The sequence below is a fragment of the Archocentrus centrarchus genome, chromosome 5 (genome assembly GCF_007364275.1).
Source record: "Archocentrus centrarchus isolate MPI-CPG fArcCen1 chromosome 5, fArcCen1, whole genome shotgun sequence".
NCBI classification, from domain to species: Eukaryota; Metazoa; Chordata; class Actinopteri; order Cichliformes; family Cichlidae; genus Archocentrus; species Archocentrus centrarchus.
In genome coordinates, this window is record NC_044350.1 from 31,325,518 (window position 1) to 31,347,763 (window position 22,246).

The window sequence follows — 22,246 nt, forward strand, 5'->3', positions numbered from 1 at the left end:
AAGTGCTGCTCATAGGAGGTCGTATGACTGTTGGGTTTTCTCGGTAATTATTGTAGGGTCTTTACCCACAATACAAAGCACCTTTAGGTGACTGGTTGTTGTGATTTGGCGCTATATAAATAAAACTGAATTGAATTGAATTCTTGAAAAGGTGGGTTCAGTTCAGTTGGACTCTGGCACAGTGTGAATGCAGTGTGATTGTTTGTTGATGCTAGATGAGTGAACTGCACTGCTTCCTCAAAGACAGACACTTCTGTGAAAAAAATAACAGTGAATAACAAACCTATAACACATGTGAGAGGGCAGTGTCACCGCTACCCAGGCCCGGATCATTGAGGGACGCGCTTCGTGAGAGTACACCCTGCCCACCCTCCATCCATCCACTTCCACTCTTCCAAAAAATTATGCCCGTGATACATAAGTTAAGGTTTTAAAAGGGTGATGCTATGGTGGCTATGTCCATCTTTTAAATACAGTCTATGGAAAAAGCTGAACTTCCACATATGACTGCATTGTTAGGAAACAAGTATAAGGGCAGGCTGTCACAATGAGAAGCACAACTGATTTAATCTTAGTGCGTCTAACATCAAATGGGTAATTTCACTGCATAAAAATGGAGGAAAAAAGGCACACACACATTTCACAGCACCCCCTCCACTTCTAAAACCCAGTTTATGCTCCTGGGTCCCGCCTCTGTTCCTTGTTCCTCTGTACACACAACAAACACATAAATTGCCTTTTAATGATCTGTTCCAACATTTCCGTGCACTAACAGAGACCGAGCGCCTGATGATCAGTGAGTGAAATCACAGCGCAGAGACCACAGACCTGCTGAGTCCCTGCTATATTTCAGGATTATGATGGTGACGTGTTGCCATGGTTTCAGGCTGAATCTTAGCCTACTTTGTGTTCTCCGGTCTGTAGTCGAGTTAGTTATCTGGTCCTGCCAGCTGTGAGTCTTTCAATTAATACACAGCCTCAAGACTTTCTTCTTTATTGTGTCAGTGGTTCAGCTTTCTGATTACAGGCACATTATGAAACAAAGAAAATGTGACACGGCCACCTCGCCTCCTCGCAGCGCCGAGACGGTCACACTGAAATCACAAACGACTCGCCGTTTCTTTGTTTCTGTGGATATTTTATCAAACGGAGATTTACAGATGTTTCCGGAGAGCGCGACGAGCCGCATAAAAATGTAATCAAAACATGGAAACATAAGTTTGAGTTAATCAAAAGCATGAGCGAAAGTGATGTTTTTGCTGTTTTAGAGTCTGAGATCAAAAGAGACAAACGCGCTGTTTATATTCAAACATTTATATACTGCATAGATATTCAAATAGTTTATAATACATATATTCAAAAGTATGTTTACAGTACACACTAGAAGGTGCAGTAAGGAGGAGAATGCAGTTATGCAACAGGCAACCAAGTGGAGTACAAAAGAGGGGCTGAACTTTCCTTTATGCAATCTGGAAACCATCAGCGATCGTCTGATAACTGTTCAGCTTTTTTATTTGATTTTTCAAATTCATTTGCATTCATAAAGAATGACTGGCAGATGGAACAGCACATTGGCCAAGAAAGATACAAACACAGAAGTTTAGCAGACTGCCTGATGGGTTCCCAAATCCCCGTTCCACACGTGACGTAGGATAGAAACGTAAATTTGAAATCATGTTTGGAGGACAAAAAATACACTGAGAAATTTTTTTTCAATCTAGCTGAAGTCCTTTTCTTTATCAGCTTTTTTCCAAAAAGCAACACAAATCTAACATTTCATTCAGATTTTTATTTCAAACATTGTTAGCCTCATATTTCCATAGCGACAGAGACCACAGAGACCGTGTGCGACTTCTTATTCTCATCATGTAAACGAGTCAAATTGCCAAACTGTCAGTTCAGCTTTAACATTATATTTACGAGCTGTCACCGACCTGTCCGTCATTATTTAGTCTCAAACTGGCGCGTCGAATGAGCTGTGATTTTAAACACAGTCGTTTCAGAGTGAGGGGTTTACCTGCGTGATGCAGGCGCCTGTGAACGCCACAATCACGGCCACCACGTTGACGGTCAGCTGGAACTGCAGGAACTTGGAGATGCTGTCGTAGACGTTCCTCCCCCACATGACGGCCTTGACAATACTGGTGAAGTTGTCGTCAGTCAGGATGATGTCGGACGCCTCTTTGGCCACATCTGTGCCGGCGATTCCCTGACAGGAAGCAGAGAGGCATCATTAGACCCTGAATGAGAACAAACAGCCAGTAGCTGGTGGCAAGTTTCCAACAGCTACAGCGACCAGATCCAGACCAGCAATGCATCAACTCTGCTAACAGTAATAATATCTATTTCTACTCCATGCTTCAGTGTTCAGTTACTTTGGAAAAGACTAAACTTTATGTTATTTATTTTATTTGTTTTGACTGAAGTTAGAGCCACGGCTGATCTGACAGCTCATCACTACCTGCTAGGCTTCCCCTTAAGCACTAGAAGACGCTGAAAAGAAGCGCTGTGTAAAAGACTGAAGTCTGGCACCTTCTTACATCTAAAGACAATGTATCATGAGGCAGACGGATCTTGCAGGGTTACTATTTGCAAGACAATAGCTAGATTGGTTTTGACATTATTCCCATCATTTCAAAGGATAAAAAAGTGTTAAACAAAGACACAGAACAGAAGAAGCTTTTGGCTGCAGCTAACCTTTAGGATTTGTTCTGACAAAACAGTCCCAAAGAAAAAGAGAAGAGACTGGATACAACATTGATCACATGGTTGAACTTCACTGATGAACCAAAGCGACTTAAGAGAACTCTGATGGAGTTTTATGACCTGGTTACACCAAACATTAGAGAACACAGACGTGCTCCACAGCTGAAAACTCATGATTTTATTGTACTCTTATATACATATAGTCTATGGTCCGAACATAAAACTGGCTTTGTACCAAACTACATGCCCCCCAATCTCACACCTATGGACCCCCAAAATGCTCACAGAATAGATCTGAGGGATCATAAAGTGATTAATAAGGTAAGAAAGCAGAAAAAAATTATTTCTGCTACACAAATTACACATTTACCGCCATCATCTTCCAATGCTTGACTGATCACCACTCAGACATGCAAACTGTGGTAAGTGGTCACAGATAACACATTGCTTTACCTTAATGAGTCCCAGTGGTCACAACCTAAAAAGCTTTGGAACCGTGACTAACTAATTGTGCATAAACATCTCAGCTGTGACCAAGAGAACTCTGGTTTACTGAAGCTCATCTAACACCAAAAAGTTGAGCGGTTTCCTCAGAAATGGATAAATGATCGTCTTTCTGTGGCGTTTAACGTCACTGCTTCCTATCTCAGCATCTGCAGGATACAAGCGCAGCGGAATAATGCTGCTCAGGTTGTATCTGCAGAGCAGTATGACAGCTACAAGGAGAAAGTCCAGCTGTTCAGCTTCACAGTGGATAAAGTGAAGACTTATTGTTAAGTTCCTTTTCACCTCCAGCAGACACGAACATTCAGCCAGCTGGACGTTTAATTTTTAAACCTCCTTTCAGCTAAAGTTTGAAAAGCTTTGAGTGAGAATATTTTACGCTCCTCAACTGACAGTAAAGTAAAGAAATGAAACAGGAGAGTCAGTCTTGTGTTGTGCAGTTCTGAGCTGCAGCGTCTCTCTCTGCGCAGGCAGACCCGCTCAAACAGATGGAGGTGAATCGCTCTCCCTTCCCCAGCTAACCGGGCGATAATTGAACAGGGATACTGGAACTGAAACTGAAAATGTTCCAAATGGGACAGATAAGCGCTGAAAGGTCACTGCTTTAAATCCACAAATTGCTTTTGTGATGTGTTTAGGAACAGTAGCTACTGTCAGGGAGCTGTGTGACAGCACAGCAGCTGCTCAGCAGCCTGCAGGAGAGCCTGATGTTCAGATGACTTTCCCCCAGTAAATAAAGGTCACAACAACACACAGAGGAGTCAGCTGATGTTACTGAACTCATCCACACGCCTGCATTCAGTCTTTTAAATAGATTAGTATTGGCTGGAACATCAGCTGATCATCTGTTCAGTGTAACTCTTTGCAGACGAGGGAAAGACCCCACAGTGAACGTGCTCTGATCTAATAATCTTCAGCAGCTAATTCATTCAGTATCTTTGAATCCACAAAGCCCACAAAGGCCGTACCTGCAGGCAGTCATTATTTTCCAAACTACCGAGGCACACAGAAATGCCATGATTTGGCACCGGGTGCCAGCTCTGTGGTTTCCCTGTGGAACTGGGATACTTTCTGAGTTGCTGCCCTGGGCTGATTTATTTTTTTAATTTATTCGTCTGTGGGTTGGGTAGTCGTGCTTTGCATGAAAATCTTGCAGGAAAACCCGAATGTGACATAAGTGTCATACCCAGGCAACATTATAGCTACAGTTTCCATCCTGAACCACATGTTTCTTGGAACGGTGCTCACTTTGACGTACAACTGATGTAGATGCAGTTACACAATAGAGGAGATGACGTAGGTGCAATGCTTGGGTATCATAACAGGGTACTCAGTACAATAAACAGTGAGAGCAGCAACAAAATTTCCACATTAAACAAACGTGTATGAATTCGTATAGGAGAGCGTTTGTTAAAGATATTTGGAGCCTTGGCTGTGTCTTAAAAATATGCTAAACAAAAAAAAAAGTTCATGTATTTTATCTCTGATTCTTTGCGTTCTTATTTTTCAAAAATAAACATGCTTTTAATTTTTGAAACCTTTATACCATCATACTTTGGGTGATGTAAATAAGGATTCTGATGTTTCCATTGGCTGAGTTAGCTGTGTGCTAAACACAAGCCCTGATATGGTTCCTTCCAAAGGTTGTAGTAGGTCAGTGATCCGTTTATCCGGGCTGAGCTGGAGTCCAAACTATCAAAGTTTTCCCGTAATACGAACTTTTTAAGCTTTCTGAGTACTGAATGAAAACTGCACTGAAATGACTTCTACTGCATTTTAAATAATCATTGCTGACCATTTTCAAACGTATCCTGAATAATTTTCAAAGATATATTTCCTTCCAGCACGCCGCTGGTTGTAAATTAATTTCCTGATAGTTAAAAAAAAAAAATCAATTGGTCGACTTAAACCTTGCTTGAGGTGTAGAATTTATTATTGATGTGCACGTCATGTGCATTAACAATACTTTTACCAGAATGAATGCAACCGTCATTTTCACTGTGACAAATCACTCCGTCAAGTCTGCTAATTCATTTTTAATAGAAAATAAAAACTAATATATGTCCTTACATCCCAAAACACACAGAGCATTGTTATAAGATACCCAAAGCAGCGGGTTACTGTTTGAACCACGCACCTACCACTCAGCTGCTTCTCCTTTTAACAGCTGCTCATCAAGTTTAGTGACTGCTTTCAGGAATTTCTGCATGCTGTCAGTTATTTCAAACTTTCACCTACTAATTTACAAGATTTTAGTCTTTATTTAACTGGCTGCTGTTTCTCCAAATTCATTTGTCCATATTTTTCAGTAACAATTTCAAACAAGTGCTAGCCACACCTTCAGCCAAGAAGATCCCTCTTTTAATTCATAATTTTAGCTACTATTATAACTGCTGAGCCAGTTTGTCCTGCTACCAGTTTGATTTGTTAACATTTATTTCTCATTTTCTTTATTTAGAATCACTTCGTCAACAACAGTATACGCTGCTCAAAGGCTCAGTTAAACTTCTGGGATATTGATTTGGTCAGGTAAGTATCAGAGGGGGTTGTTAATCAGTTTCAGCTGCTTTGGTGTTAATGAAATAACATCAGGTGCACCAGAGGGGCAACGATGAGACAACCCCCCAAAACAGGAATGGTTTGACAGGTGGAGGCCACTGACATGTTTCCCTTCTCATCTTTTCTGACTGTTTTCTCTATTGTTTTGCATTTGGCTAGGGTCGGTGTCACTGCTGGTAGCATGAGTTGATACCTGGACCCTGCAGAGGTTGCACAGGTAGTCCAACTCCTCCAGGATGGCACATTCCAGGAGGCAGGCAGTTATTCTAGAAGAGCTGGACAGGGCCGGAGAACACCCGTAACCCATCAGCAGGACCAGTATCTGCTCCTCTGTGCAAGGAGGAACAGGATGAGCTCTGCCAGAGCTACAAAATGACCTCCAGCAGCCACTGGTGTGAATGTCTCTGACCAAACAATCAGAAACAGACTTCATGAGGGTGGCCTGAGGGGCCAATGTCTTCTACTCAGCTCTATGGTCACTGCCTGGCACCATGAAGCCCAAATGTTATTTGCTATAGAACACCTGGATTGGCAGGTCTTCCACTGGAGTCTACTGGCGGGGCAAAGCCTGACTGCCATTAGGTATTGGGATGAAATCCTTAGACTCGTTGTCAAGCCCTACGCTGGTGCAGTGGATCCTGGGTTCCTCCTGGTGGACAACAATGCCCCTGGGACATTATGTTTTGGACCACCAGGTTGCACCTCAGACTATCCAGGAGCTCAGTGATGCCCTGGTCCAGATCTGGGAGGAGATCACCCCCAGGACACCATCCATTGTCTCATCAGGCGCACGCTTGATGTTATCAGGCATGCATACAAGCTCGTGGGGGCCACACAAACTACTGAGTACCACTTTGAGTTGCTCCAATGAAATTTCAGCAAACTGCATCATTTTTTCACTTTGATTTTCAGGCTTTCTTTGAATTCAGCCTCTGTAGGTTGATAATTTGCTTTTCCATCAAACAATGTGGCATCCTTTGGTCCCTAACACATTACCCAGTATCATTAACACTTCAGCATTTTTTCCCATTGAGATCTGATGTGTTTTCAAAGTGTTCCTTTAATTCTTTTGAGTAGTGTGCACAGACACCATTGTTTATAAAGCTTTCTGGTGTGACCTCTTAACAGTCTTTCTTTTGCTTCAGTTTAAAATATTACAGAACACAATCAAAGCCAGTGCATAACTTAGTGAGGAGATAGCTATATAAATAAGACAATAGTACTAATATAATAAAAGTAAGTTAAACAAAGGACGGATATTTTGAGGAGATGTACTCTTTAACTATTCTCAGATTTCTTCAAATTTATTTATAGCCTCATGGAAAAGGTGAGAAGTACTACAATAAAAATCCTCTAAGGCAGGGACATCTGGCTTAAGCTGTTTGGGCCGTAGGTAAGGACTGGTTTCCTGGTAGCCACATTTTCTCCAGCAGCTGGAAGAACCTGAGTGTCGTGACCTCTGCACAGGTGTGATCAGATATCTTGTAGCCGAACACCCTCCATGAGACCGCGCGTGAATTTTTCCTGTTTAAAAGTATTTTCAACAAATGATTTAGTTGGTGTATCGATACTTTTTAGCTGAATATTTCAACTACTTTTAACTAATAACCATCACTTGTTTTTCACTAGCTATAATGATTATCATGTTTTTTTTGGGTTTTTTTAGCTAAAAATATAATTTCTTTAGCCATACATATATTTTACCTGCCAGCTGTGCTTTAGGCTAATATTTCCCATACTGTAGCTACACATTATGAATGTTTATCCATAACATTATCAACTGTTTCTGTAAAGAAGTGAATAATTTAACAGTTTCCAAACTATTAGCTAATAATTTGAATGTTTTAGTAAACTAATTCAACACTTTTTCCACTTTTTTGACCATTATTTATCTGTTTTAATCTTTTTTTTTTTTGTCTGGTAATTTCGACTGCGTATCCATTAACTTTAGTTAAGTTTAGTTTAGTTAAGCCCTTTCTTTTCCTATCAGTTCCCTAATTAAACTGTAATTTCAAGCAACATAAATAAACAGAATCAGTCTCGCTCTCTGTGTGTTGATCTGTGGAAAACAAAGGTGGCAGAGCGGGACCCCACTGCACTGAAGGCAGCCGAGCTCAACACTTATTGATTTATTCCATTTCACAACTATCAATGAATCCACGGCATTAAACTGAAGAGTTATTGTGGATGACGTTTAGAGAAATTACCTATTTCATGGCTGCATTAGAAGCGTAATTAACTGAAAGGCTCATGTTTTTTCTTTAGGTAATGGTGCAGAGAAACTTCAGCAGCAGAAGAGTGAAGCGGTGAAGAGCCGTGAAACAGAGGCAACAGAATAAAGAGGGGAAAAAAAAGAAGTGGTTACCATAGCAAAGCCAACATCAGCTTTCTTGAGGGCGGGGCCGTCATTGGTACCGTCTCCTGTCACCGCCACCACCTGTCGGGTTTCGCCCACCGTGCTGTCGATGATGCCTGATCGACAGAGTGAAACGAAACAAGAATCTCAGTCTCAATGAGTGCATGATTATTTTTAAAAAAAAAAACAAGAAACGTTTGGTTGTAGTAGCTCAATTCAAGTTTGACTGCAACAATATGCAGCAGTGCACATTGAACCCCTGTCAGATTAAACCCACCTTTGACCAGAGTGTGTTTGTCTGTGGGTGACGATCGAGCCAGAACACGCAGTTTGGGCCAGACTTTATCCAGACGCTCCTGTTCCACCTAGAAATGATGTACAACAAGAAGTTCAGCTGACCTCAAACATACCATCCATCTATTTGACTCCACAGATCCAGTTCAGGGTTGCAGGAGCATTTCACAGCTATCACATAGCAGACAACCATCCACGCTCATATTTACTGGTTAGATATGGGGCAATGATTACTTTAGAGTGGAGGATAGTTAGAGCTTCATCTTAAAACTGAGGACTCTGGGCACCAGTTTAGCTCACTGAGTAGAGGAGGCAACCCATATTAATACAGAGGCCTTGCTTCAAATCTGCTCTGAGGCCATTTGCTGCATATCTGCTCCTGTCATCTCTGCAGTGTCCTATCTAAATAAAGGTTAAAAAGCCTAAAAAATATATTTAAAAAAAGAAAACTGAGGAATTTCAGCAACAACCATGAACAGACAATGATAAACAGCCAGCTTCTTAAGAGTTAAACTGATTAATTGATTAATGGCCTGTATGAGTAGTTACATAATGCTTTTCTAGATTTACTAAGCAATCAAAGCACTTTTTACACAACAAACCACATTCACACATTTACACACACATTTATGCAGTACTTTATGTACCACATGTACACTCACACCCACACACTGATGGATGCATCAGGAGCAATTTAGGGTCCAGCATCTTTCCAATTAGTAAACAAAGCTCTGATGTAAGCTTATTGCAGATAGATCAGTTTAACTTGATACTGTTACAAAGAGGGCACCAGTAAGTTTATTTTTGAACTTAAAAATATTCCACAATATAAAAAAAGAGGGATCATGGCCCACACTGCGAATCGCTGATTCAGTCTACCTCGATTAGTGGACATAAGTGGAGCAATATTAGCTGAACAGGTAAAACAGTATCAAGCATAACATCTCCCTGGCTTTTTACTTCCTGAATGGTAAACAGGAGAATTAAGCTAATAAGATACATTAGCAAACTTGATGATTGGAGCTTTTGTGAATAGGACTTGCAGGGCAGACTCAGGGCAGAAACCCTGCATTAGGAGCAAGAACTTAAAAATCCATAATGACTTTATTTTGCATGTTTTGAGTTCATTTTGGAGTCTTTCTGTGCTCGAAGCTTCCTGTGCAGTTTGTTTTGTTTTTAAGTTAAATGCTCACATGGATGTCACTTCCAGCTCAGCTCTTTCTGCTCGTTTTACCTCTCCCTTGTCATTTCTGATTTGTTGGTTGAACTCTTTGCCCTCCAGAGACAGGAAGTCCTCCCCAGGCAGCAGGATGCCACACTTGGTTGCGATGGCGCGAGCAGTGTTGATGTTGTCTCCGGTAACCATGCGGACGGTGATGCCTGCACGCTGGCACTTAGCAATGGCCTCAGGTACCTGGAGAAGAGTCACAACGAAGGTACTTGAACATTTTCACAGTACAAGACCTTGACGATGAATAGAGAGCGACAGAAAAAACATTTTCAACTTCTACATTTAAACACACTTTTTTTTAATGAAACCTAAAAAAAGATCCCCTTATCTTTAACCCAAATGAAAAACTGACTGCCATGAATTATATTATTTTTGCAGCAGAGGTGCTGAAGAAAAATCATCTCCAGGGGTTTATTAGATGTTAAAGGAAAAGTTTATACTGTAGCAGAGTTTGTCTCTAAGAGGCCCAATTCATCCTGCAGCAGCAGATTTTACACGGGAACCACTGCTGCTGTTTTTAATCCCACCCTGAGAGCTCTGTCATCTCAGTCTGTGAGCGATGACACAAAGACGCACAGACACCTGTGAGGAGTCCACGAGGACCCGATGGTCAGAGAGCTGTCGGCTGCTTCGTTTGCTCATCAGGTGGCCTGACTGATATGACCAGAGCCCAACATGGGTTCTGTGTGTTTGCCTACATACACACACCATAGCTTTGACTTATGCAGAGCAGAGCCTCAGTGAAGAGGTGAAAGGGGCTGGACTGTTGCTATGACACTTAGGAAATAGGAGCACTTAACACTGAGGCACTTAAGGGCAACATACAGAAGATATGTTGTGAATAGTGTAGCTTTACAAACATACACAGAGACTTTGGATTTCTCCCCGTGTGAGTTTGGAGAGGTGCTGTCTGGACCCGTTAGCTTAAACATCAATGTTTTAGCAGGATAGGTATCACATGGTGCATAGTTCTCATTTTAAAGCGACTCAGCAAGGGTGCAGCTTTACTGAATAGTTTATGTGTGTTGTCATTTTCCATCTTTTGTGTCTTACCCCCACGGCCAAGATAAATATGTAACACTATGCAAAAGTCTTGAGCCACCCCTCATTTCCTTTTTTGCTAGGAAAATGAGAAACAGGTGCAGGGATTTATTGGAAAAACATGCAAACATACATGAAAATACAGCATGAAAGGCTAAAGAAAGAGCTTGAAAGTGAATATTTGGTAAGACCACCTTTATTCTTCAGCACAGCCTGAACTCTCTTAGACAAGCTTTCTTGTAATTTCATTAGGTAGTCTTCAGGAATGGTTCTCCAGGCTTTTTGAAGGGCATTCAAAGTTCTCCTTTTTGGATGTTGACAGCCTTTTGTGGCACAGACGTTCCAGCCACTTGGTTGTGGCTCTCATATTATGTGTTTTCCCAAGCCTGCAGCTTATATCCTGCTCCTATCTTCTCGGCTGTCTCCAAGGAACCTCTGCACAACCTGCAACTTGGGTCCTGTCGGCTGTGGTCAGGTGTCGGTCCCGTGTAATTTGGCATGTCTCAGCCTTTTCTCCCCATTTCCCTTCCTTATGAATGGCTTCTTGACAGCCATCTTTCCACTGCGACCATTTCAGATGAGGCTTCAGTGAAAAGTAGATGGATCAGCTGAAGGGCCAGATGCATCTCTTAGGTCCCGTGTCAGGTCTTTGTTGGATTTTTTTCCTGTTTCTCAATGACATGACTTTTAGATACGGTTCATCTGCTGTAGAGAGTTTATAGATCTACCACATCTTTTGTCCTCCCCTTGTCCAGTTTCTTCAATTTTTAAGGACACGCTGCAAACCATGCTCTTTGAGAATCACTTCATTGGTGCAAAAATACTATTTTAGGCTTTCAAACTTATATTTGGGATGTTTTTTGTTGATTCAGCTAAAGAAACAATGTGTTTTTCCAGCACGCTGCTAGTAACAAATCACCTAAAGATACAATTTAAAATTGGTTGCCTGTTATGTGTGGACACAACACTGGTTCATCCCTTGAGTTAGGCGTAGATCCATTAATTATAGTAAAAGTATAGTAAATGTTGCAGTACCTACTCTGTGGATGTTCTGCATACACTAACCTTTAAGTCAAGGAACCGATTGGGTTAAGGGGGGGGGGGGGTCCTCGTATTTGTTAACTTTCAGCACAGACTGCTTGATTTTTCTGGTAAGTTATAAAAACTGTTACTAAATATGAGCAGAAAGAATAAATTTGTCACACAAAACTTAAAATGTTCCAAACAGTCTTGTGCCCATCACAAGTGGTGAAGAGATAAACACGGTGCTGCTGATTGACTCCTGCTGCTCTGCAGTTATTTCCATCCTGTTGGTGATCTTTGTGCTCTGACATTAAAGCAGCAGGCAGCAGCACTGATGCTTTCTGAACTTCATTACAGGCCTCATTTAACACTTCAGAGCATCCGGACTCTAAGATCTGGCTAGGACGAACTTCAGTCATCATCTTAGTAGAAAGTAAACCCCATGCTTACACAAATATAACACTATAATCAAGAGCATTCTGCCAGATTAGTTTTTTTTTCTTAATGAAGAAAATTGAAACTCCATATTTTCTGTTTTAATTAATTTTTTTTTATCAGCATAAACAGGCTACACACTACAAACTCTGATTATCACGTAGAGCTACTGATCCCTGCGTGAAGTCTGGATTATTGCAGGTAACAGAAGCAGCAGTCTCTTATTGCTGTTCATTAAAGCAACAAAGCTATTTCTGTTCATGTGAACAACCCAGTGCGACACAATTAATGTCTCTGAAGAGGGACCCTCTGAAAGTGCGCACAGTGAGAAACGCAAACGCACAAAGCGCACAGAGCTGTTGGAGAAAGGACGGGGAGGAGGACAGCAGGAGGCAGAAACAGCTGGAGTATCTGTCAGTCTGCATGTGTAGACAGCTTATCAGTCCTTTTACCTTTTTTTCCCAGGCAAAGTGGAAATTATGTAAATTCATCTCCCATGAAAATATAGTATTTATCGAGGCACTGGGATGTCACATGTGACTGAATGGTAATTATGTAATCCATAATTACAGTGTGTTTCTTGTTGAATAACATCATGCTCTCTTCCTCTCTGCTCTCACTGACTGTTATATTATCCACACTTCAGGTCAAAAGAGGAAATGACACATCATGAATAGAAAAGTCTTTCTGATGAATAGCGAACATTGTTTCGTGTTCTCCTTTTTATTCAGAGCCGCCGTTTGGCATCGTTAAAACAGATTCACGATTTTATCTAAATCATGAATCGCAAACAAATCAAATCTGAACAAAAAAAGGTCTAAACCACATACAATGCCAAAGATGGACGTAGGTTCTGGATATGAAACGTTAAGCCAGTGCGGTGCCTTCTGGTTTCAGAATGATTTGTATATTCTGGTTGGTATGGAAATGGGCCCACAGACTTCCATACTAACCATTTAGGCTGGTATGGAAGTCTATGGAAAAATGGCCCTCAGATCTCTTACTCTGTGACTTCAGGATACTTTTCTGATGAGTTTATGTTCTCAATCACCAGCATCAAATCTTATTGAATAAAACACTGAGTTTCACTTTTTAAATTAGAGTCAGAAACGAGGGTAACCTGACAATTTGTTACACACTGAGTTTCACATTTCAAATTACCAAGATGGCAGCATTAAAAACATTCACCTTGGCGCTTCACTAACTAATGGGTGGCAGCACGGTGGCTAGGCCCATCTTTTATACTGACTATCATCTAAACACAACAAACTACCCTCATATCGAATTACAGCGGAACGATCAGTTGCACAGCCCTCTTTAAATCTCTTCTTAAAAGGGACTTTCTGAGGTTTTTCTCATTTTTCTTTTATATACACACACAATGGTGGACGCCATCCATCTGACACGGTCAAATTTTCCAATAACAAGGCCAGTGTATGTGCAAGTAATGCCTGTGAGCTAAAACTGTAGACTTCTATACAGATTCTATACATGGATATCCTCAATATGGCGCACAAGCACACAGGTCTGCACAGAAGTCCCACCCACCTCCTATTCTAACCTTCCGTTTGTGAGGGGCAGCCAATCAGAAGAAGGCTGGCTTAAAGGGGGAGGAGCTAAAATAGCTTGTTTCAGACAGAGGGGCTGGTTCAAAGTCCAGTATAAGGATAAATCAGAATAATTTTGAATCTGTGTGAATCATGCAAAGCAGACAGGATCCTGATTGAAACCTCCTGGTGGGCTGGGGCCTTTCTCTGAGGATTTTGCATATACTCTGGTTTCTTCCCCGAGTCAAAAACAAGCATGTTAGGTTAATTTGTGCTTCTAAATTGTCCACAGATGTGGATGTGTAAGCAATAAGGTGCACCCTTCTGCTCACCCGGTGACAGCTGGCATATGCTTCAGTCTAATTAAAAAGATGAATGGAAACTCTATCACTTTAATATATTTTTTTTTTGTTTTAGATTTGATTGTTTTGCAACATACTGTGTTTTGAACGATGCTATAGAAATAAAGTTCAGGCTGTATACATGCCTACAGAAAAAAGGTGAAAATGATGAAAAATAAATATGCTGAATAAAGATTTTTCAACAGCTAATATCATTGATTGATGAGACCTACTGGCACACTGGCCAACATCAGGTGTTAATTACAGAGAGCGTTTTGATTGGTGGTGCTGTACCTCAGGTCTGACGGGGTCCTCGATGCCCACCACGGCGATGCAGATCAGTTCATTGAGAATGTCATTCTCATTGTCCCAGTCCGGCTCTCCAGCCTCAGCAGGAAAGTCCCTGTAGGCCACACAGATGGTCCTCAGCCCATCACACGCCATCGGCTCAATCACCTTTCGCACCATCTCATCACGGTCCTTGGGCTTGAAGGCACGAGGCTGGCCCTGAGCGTCCAAGATACGAGAGCATCTGGGAGAGGAGAGAGAATCAGACGATTAAAAGACAGGTTCCTGTATCCACCCAACCAGCCGTCTTCCCTCAGACAGACGACTGTTCGTTCTTACTTCCTCAGGACGATCTCTGATGCTCCTTTGCTGTACATGCGGAAGCCTCCGTCAGGGTTCTTCAGCACCGTGCTCATGGATTTGCGGGAGGAGTTGAAGGTGTAAACCTTGTAAAGCTTCTCTTCAGGGACTTCATCTCTGATTGGCTGGTAGTCCCTCTTCAGTTCCAGCACCAGGCCCAGCAGAGCGCATTCGGTCTTGTTGCCCACGTGGCGAGGTAAGCCGCCTTCTTTCTCTGGAGGCTGAGGAGAGACAGAAAGTTTGGAAGAGATGTGTTGAAAATAAGCATAATCACAGGCAAAGAGGGACACCAGGAACATGCTGCAGTTCAGGTGTGTTTAACTGTGTCTCGATCAATCTAAAGCAGAAGAGGCGGGCCTTAAGACAGCAACAATAAAGTCATTCTGGCTAGTTAAGTGTTGCCACCATCATTGTGGCACTTTGCAGAGCAGTGGTGTTTCTGTGTAGCTCGACTAATTATAAATGTTTAGCTAACGACTGTGATCTTCACATGCTTTATCCAAAGTACACTTTCTGCTGAATCACTAAATTATATTCACAGTATTCACTCAGTGTGTTTTTAGGGATTCACTAGCTTAGCACAGCTATTAGCTTAGCTCTCAACCAAGTCACTAACAGCATGGCTTCTTCTGTTCCTCCCACACTTTCCTGCTCAGTGTGTCAACTGAAGTTACTGTGCTCGGCCCTGCTTGGTGTCTAAACATGGATGGACAGATGGCATTACTTTGGCCTCCAATAACACTGTGAGGAAACTTGGAGTCCTTTTTGACCAGGATATGTCCTTCAGTGCACCTTAAACAAATATGTAACATTTTTGCATTTGTGAATATTTTTGAAATTAGAAACAGCCTCTCTCGGAATGATGCTAAAAAGCTAATTCATACTTTTATTACTTCTAGGCTGGACTATTGTAATTCATTATTATCAGGTTGTCCTAAAAGCTCCCTGAAAAGCCTTCAGCTGATCCAAAATGTAATTGTAATGCTTTATTTACCAGCTTGGACAAATCATCTTTCATGCCGCCAAGTGATACAAAATGCTCCCAATAGATTTTAGGATTCATTTTAAAATTCTTGCATTCACATAAAGAGCACTAAATGGCCACACTCCAGATTATATATCCCAGCTTCTTTAAAAATACACTGTTGCTCACTGTCTTCCTTCAGAGGCTCACAATTTGTTAGTTAGTTAGTTATTTAATTATGTCTTACTGGCTATCGTGGCACTTAATTTTCATATTATTTTAGCCTTTTTTTTTTGCGCAGAGCTTTGTGAATTTGTGAAAAGTGCTTAATAAATAAACTTTACTTACTCATATGATACCGTTAGGCCCCAAAAATTGGAATATCCTCTGATTATTATAGATGCTCCAGAGCCAAATAACTGCATCTGGGACCACCTGAGTGTTAGTATTTGTAGATGTGACAGTTAAGGACTCACCAGGATCTTGGTGGTATATGCCGAGTTGATGGAGATGCTGTTGACCATAATTTCCAAAGTGTCTGGCTTGATAGCATCGGGTTCGGGGACCGTCTTGTAGTGTGTGTCGCCGATGTACGCCTGCACCACTGTCATGCGGTTCATAGTCAAAGTACCTGTCTTGTCTGAGCAGATAGCCGTGGCGTTGCCCATGGTCTCACAGGCGTCCAGGTGACGCACCAGGTTGTTGTCTTTCATCATTTTCTAAAGGATGGACAACGAAGCTGTACTCATCAAAACCTCAATGACTCTGACACGATTCTGAGAGGACTCCATTAATATTAAATGTACATAATTTCTTCCTGCTCACCTTGACAGAGTAGGCCAGAGAAATGGTGACAGCGAGTGGCAGCCCCTCGGGAACAGCAACGACCAGCACTGTCACACCGATGATGAAGAACTTGACAAAATACTGAATGTAAATGGGGGTGCACTCGGCCAGCCAGCTCCGACCCTGGACCCCGAAGGTGTCAATCACAAAGTAGAGGATGAGGATGATGACTGTCACAGCCGACATGATCAGACCTGGGTGGAACAAGACAGTGTCCCATTAAAGTCAAGGAAGTTTTATTTAAGCAGATAAAAATCACACTTTTGTCTCAGATGGTTTTAAGCGCTGTGCAACATTTATCCTTAAACTTGCAGGTTGGATCCTTCAGGAATGTCGTGATCTTGTTTTTTTTTTAATGCATTTGTTCTGTTTTGGTCCTTGTTACATTGCTTTTGTGTGTGTGTGTGTGTGTGTGTGTGTAGTTTCTTTTGCCTCCTGTGTTCCTCTGTGTCTGCTAACTTGTTTGGTCTCCGTCTTCGTGTCATTTCCTGATTTACTTTGAAGTTTCTCGTGTGCCTCGTTCTACTTTCACCTTGTGCTCTTGTCTCCTTTGTGACCGTCTGCCTGGCCCTCATTAGTTTTACCTGTCTTTGATTACTTTCCCGTGTGTCATATAATCCGTCTGTTTGTATGGAATCTTGTCTTTCCACATGTCATCTCTATGCTCCCTCTCACGATCTGGATTTCTGTTTAATTTATTCCTTTGGGAATTGTGTTTCCTAGTTTTAGCAGTTCACAAATAAAGGCTCATTTTTTGTTACCATGCCTGCCTGCTTTAACCAGCTTATGTCATGTATTATGACATAATCTTGATGATCCTTTACCTATCACCTTTTTTTATTTACTTAATTAAAATGAGTGAATTTCCTTCATTTCTATTTGCTTTCTAAGCTTACTTACTTGACTGACTGATCTGCACTTCGTGTCCAAGTAATCAGGAGCACAGCTGTTTCATTTACTTTGTTTTTTCTAAGCAGAGGACACGTCTCCAATGACAAGCACAAAGACTCACGGCCCTGTTAATGTTTACCTTTAAATGCCTAATTTATTGACGCTGTCATCGTTATTTCAGTTACGCCGTGTTTAAATTTTGGTACTGGTGGATGTGCAACGTGGTTTCCAGTGTTTGTGTGTTCAGGAACACTGTAAAGGCTCAGCTATTAACAGGCCACCATGACTATGTCTGCAGTGATTGATGACACCTGGGCAGTGATCCTTTTCAAGGTTGTTAATGTTAATAAACCCTGTGTTCCTGGAACTGTGCGGTGCACGGGGCACAGTGTCTGTTAACTCATTATGGAAATGCTGCGTACGACCGCTCAGCCAGTCACTCAGTGCATTTTCTGAGTGCGTTCACTATAATTTGCTGAACTGCAGCTGCATTAGCAGCATTTAACTTCAAATGAGGCAGAGATCTTTTACTTTATTAGCCTCAAGTGGCTTATCCTTTTTAAGTACTGCACGTTCAAAGTAAGTTATTATACGTAACCCCTTCTTTTACCTAATTTTGCATATTTTTTTAAGCAAAGCCAACTTGGCAAATTTTACAGTGCTGCGGTGACACTTCTCAAATCTCTCGACCTGATGAGCAGTCCTGCTGAAGTCCTGCCGGCAGACTGTCCCTGTGGTCTAGCCGTCTGGGAAATATTTAATCACAATGTTCCCGGTCTGATTCTTCCACAAAGTGATTTTGGTTGCATATCATCCCCTTTGCTTTCCCTCTCTTTGTTTCTATAGTCATCTACAAAAAAAAAAAAAAAGGGACAGCTTTTCATATTTTTTTATTTATTTGCTCTTTGATGTTTAACTGCACTGATTCCTGGCTGCCAACATTTGAAAATATCAGGTTTATAAACACTAAAAAGTGGTTAAACTACAGGTAAACTATAATATTTTAGCAAGGCAGTGAAGTCTGGATGCCTGTGAGGTGAGGACAGGTGACAGAAAATTCCCCTGCTCGTGTTTCTGTACTTTACTGTCAGTCACCTCCAGTCAAAGTGTTTGGCCCAAATTCTATTTCTGTTTGGTAATGATGTCCTGAAAGCCCCTCGGTGTATTAAGGTCAATTGAAATGACAGAAAATGACTTCAATTCCGGGATGAATTGTGTCCCCAATAAAAAAAAAAAAAAAAAAAAAAAAGCATCCGTCCAATAGAACTGAGCGCATTTTAACCCTCAGCCTCTTCGTCCTGATCACTCTGTGTGCCATTTAAACTTTTTCTTCTTTGTGAGAGTCACGTGGCAGCATCAGTTTCATCTAATAAAGAGACTCATTCAGGATCCATTAGCCTCGGTTGACACAAACACTGTACACAAATAAAAGCTCCTCTAAGTTTCCTCTCTTGGATTAAACTAACTTTCCAATAACTTGTGTTGAAACGATCCTGCAGATATCACGGCTGAACAAACAGTCCTAGGCAAACTAGGTACCTAATAATGAGCAGGATCACATAATAAAAGGAGCCTGTTTATTTTATAAGTGATTAAATACTTTTCATTCCTTATTTATTAGCTTTGACCTGCTTTGGTATTGTGGCTGTGTGAGAACTGCAGCTGGAGACACACGGCTTATAGCTGTAACGTGCTGATAACGCTGACAAGCCTTCACAGAGGCTGGCGGGACGACGCCGTCAGACATGATCAAAATGTTTATTTAGCTCAGGGCACTCTGAACTCTTTTGGCAGCAGAACTGATTTAATAACTTTGGCAATCTCTTACATTTTTATGTAACACCATCATTCAGGGGCAGAGCAGCAACACTCAGCGTATGACTCAGGAACCGACTCAGGACCGCCACAGGATGCTGGCGGGCCCACAGACACTTTATAATTCACTAAATAAAATTGATTGAAGGAGTTCCAGCTATGTTTAATGTACAAAATCCTTCAAAAGTAACCAATTCAACCAAATGCAACTAAAATGCAGCAGCAGCTTCTGAGTGCAGCAAAATAAATGACTCTGGCCTGTTATTCTTGTATCAAGTTAATATATTTAAGAAAGCAACATTTAGGAAAATGTGTTAGATATTATGTGAACATAGAAAACCAAACCGACCAACGCCTATCAAATATAAGTGTTCATCAGGGTCTGATGAACACAAAATCAGTCCACATTAAATAACAGCAATACTAACACTACGAGTAATCCCCACCACAAGCGTTTGTTCATTTATTGCTTATTAACCAGCCTCTGGCCTCCAGTCATTGTACAAAAGTGCCCCCCCCAGGCAAAGCAGGTCGAGTATTCCTGCTGTAGGCTCTTAGCATAAATAAGCTCAAAGGAAGGGTCCCATCAGTGTTTCAGAGTGGGTTTAAAAACTCAAATCCCCATTTTTGGGTGTTTAAGTCTTCTTAATATTTAGATGAAGATGAAAGTTCATGGACAAGCACACCTCAAAAGACTTTTAACAAAACCATTATCCTCATTCAGTGCAGCACATCTCTTTTAATGTGGTCTATAAAAGGCACTGACTCAATTTTCAAGTTTTTGGAAAGTGAATTTTAAAAAAGATATTTTCCCCACAGATGAAGGTAGACCAGCAGTTTCCCCTCAGCGTCCAGGCTTTGTGCTAAGCTAGCTTAAGACTGGACCTGTGAGAGGTGTGTGTGTGTGTGTGTGTGTGTGTTACTCACCGGCCTTCCCAATCTGTACAGCCAGTCTGGTCAGTTTCCCCTGAAGCACAGACTTCTCCTTCTTGGTAACGTTGACCTTCTTCACTGGTTTGACTTCCTCCTTCTCCTCAGACTCAGCAGCCTCTTCACTCTTCAAAGGCTGGATCTCCAGAGCGATGCCATCTTGGGTCTTGGCTGGTTGAATGGAGGAGGGAAAGGGAGGAAGATGAAGGTTTTAAGGGGAAGGAAGGAAGGAAGTAGGGATCGAGGTGGTGAGTAAAGAGAGAAGAGGACGGAAAGATGCAGAAAATGGGATTGTAGTTGGGAAAGAGGAAGGTTTTGTTTGGGATTGGGAGCAAAATAAAGTTGAATGAATTAAATTGATGTTTAATAAGCAACAAAATGAAACCAGAAGGAGGGGGCAAGGTTTGGGAGTGGTTTGGAGATGAAGGAAGAGGGGCAGAGAAAACATTACAGAATCAGTCAGAGAGAACGCCGAGAACGACAGGACGAGTTTTCTCAGAAATCACACAAGACCTCTGACTCTTAATCATTAAATGGTGAACCTTTGGCTGAATGCAGAGAGCAGCATTTCATCGTTTTATGATCACACGACATTCATGATAAAAAAAAAAAAGGTCCAGGTAGCTTTCAGAGAGTGTCACAGACGAGTTGGGTGCAGCAGTTCTTAATGAAGTGCAGCAGACAGAACAGAGAACAGCAGATACAACAGAGAGGATTTAACACGGGGCTGTCAATCACGCACACACACACACACACACACTTTGTTTCACATCAGAGCTCCGAGTTTGAGATCTGAAGTCTGACGTGTCGTCTAGCTTCACGTCCCGCTCGATGGCTCTGCTCTTCATTTGCATAAACAAACTGTGTATTTGCATTTCACTTCATCGGCTGTGATCCTGTTTGGACTGCAGTAATGTATGCGGAGCTTTTGTGATCGGTTTGATCCCGCAGTGAATTCGGCTCCGCTCGCTCCACCCCGCTGTCTGTCGTATTTCCGTACCACGGGAACGTGAGGAGGTGATGAACGGAAACACAACAGATCTTCTCTAATCTCATACGCTGAGGTTTGTTCTCGTGAACGACTGAGCTGACACAACACTGACTGGATGATTTGATCAGAAAATTCCTTCATTTCCTTCAGTTATGTTAATACTGGAAATGCTCTGCTGGGCCAACAAATTAATGCAGAATTACTCAAACATCATGAAAGCTGTTCAGATTTACTGCTGTCAGGAATCTCAACAAATCTGGAACAAACATTTCTAACAAATCATGGACATAAATGACCAGAAAGTAACAAGGTCGACTACCCTGGGTTAATTAAAGTCTTCAATTACTGCTTTATTATATATACTATATATTTATTATTTTATTTTTAATCCGATTTATCCAAGATTAGAATTTTAATTAAAAAAAAAATGTAATGGAAGCAACCAAAATAATTGAAAAATAACTCAACAATAATACTAATGAACTGGAGTAAAACCTCACAGTCCAGGTTTGCATCACTTCTGTAATTAGTTCAAATGAAACTGTGTTAAAGCAAACTGACTGGGCCTCAAGCAAGAACTGATTTAAATGCTTTTAAACAGGATCGACCCGGTTTGTCCTTATTTTCTGTCAAATATACGTGAGGAATAAAGTTTTCACAATCCAGTGAAAAACTAAATACACCCAATGATTCAGCTTCTAGAGTCACCTTTAGCAGCAATACCTGAGCAATCCTTTTCTGCATGACTGTCTCACTCTTCTTTGAACTGTTGCTTCACATCATCGAGGCTGGAAGCTCTCCTAAGGTCCCGCAGCAGCACTACGATCAGGTTGAGGTCTGGACTTTGACTGGGTCATTGCAGCACCTTCATTCTTTTCTTTTGCATGACCCAGTTTGAGCCGAGCTTCAGCCGTCACACAGATGACCTCACATTTGACCCTTCAGTGCTCTGGTATACAGAGGAGGTCACGGTCGACTCGGTGACTGCACGGTGCCCGGGTCCAAATCATCACCCTCCACCGTCATACAGCGTCTTCCTTCAAAACAGGCTGCACTTTTTTTTCTTTTTTCTAATTTTACTGTTGTGAGCTTTAACATAGTCAGCCTGTAGAGTCTGTGATAAA

General features: G+C 41.5%; 1 protein-coding gene across 2 annotated transcripts in view; it reads right to left on the reverse strand.

The window, feature by feature from the left end:
• Positions 1-22,246, reverse strand: part of LOC115780961 (plasma membrane calcium-transporting ATPase 1-like) — a 126,865-nt gene that overhangs the window by 16,677 nt on the left and 87,942 nt on the right. For both annotated transcript variants that reach the window (XM_030730428.1, XM_030730427.1), the window contains exons 9-17: positions 20,129-20,302; positions 16,475-16,689; positions 16,126-16,368; positions 14,665-14,906; positions 14,332-14,569; positions 9,654-9,833; positions 8,403-8,490; positions 8,135-8,241; positions 2,018-2,209 (exon numbers count right to left, since the gene is read on the reverse strand). In XM_030730428.1, coding sequence (XP_030586288.1) covers positions 2,018-2,209; positions 8,135-8,241; positions 8,403-8,490; positions 9,654-9,833; positions 14,332-14,569; positions 14,665-14,906; positions 16,126-16,368; positions 16,475-16,689; positions 20,129-20,302 — 1,679 coding nt within the window. The remainder of the gene's footprint in view (positions 1-2,017; positions 2,210-8,134; positions 8,242-8,402; positions 8,491-9,653; positions 9,834-14,331; positions 14,570-14,664; positions 14,907-16,125; positions 16,369-16,474; positions 16,690-20,128; positions 20,303-22,246) is intronic.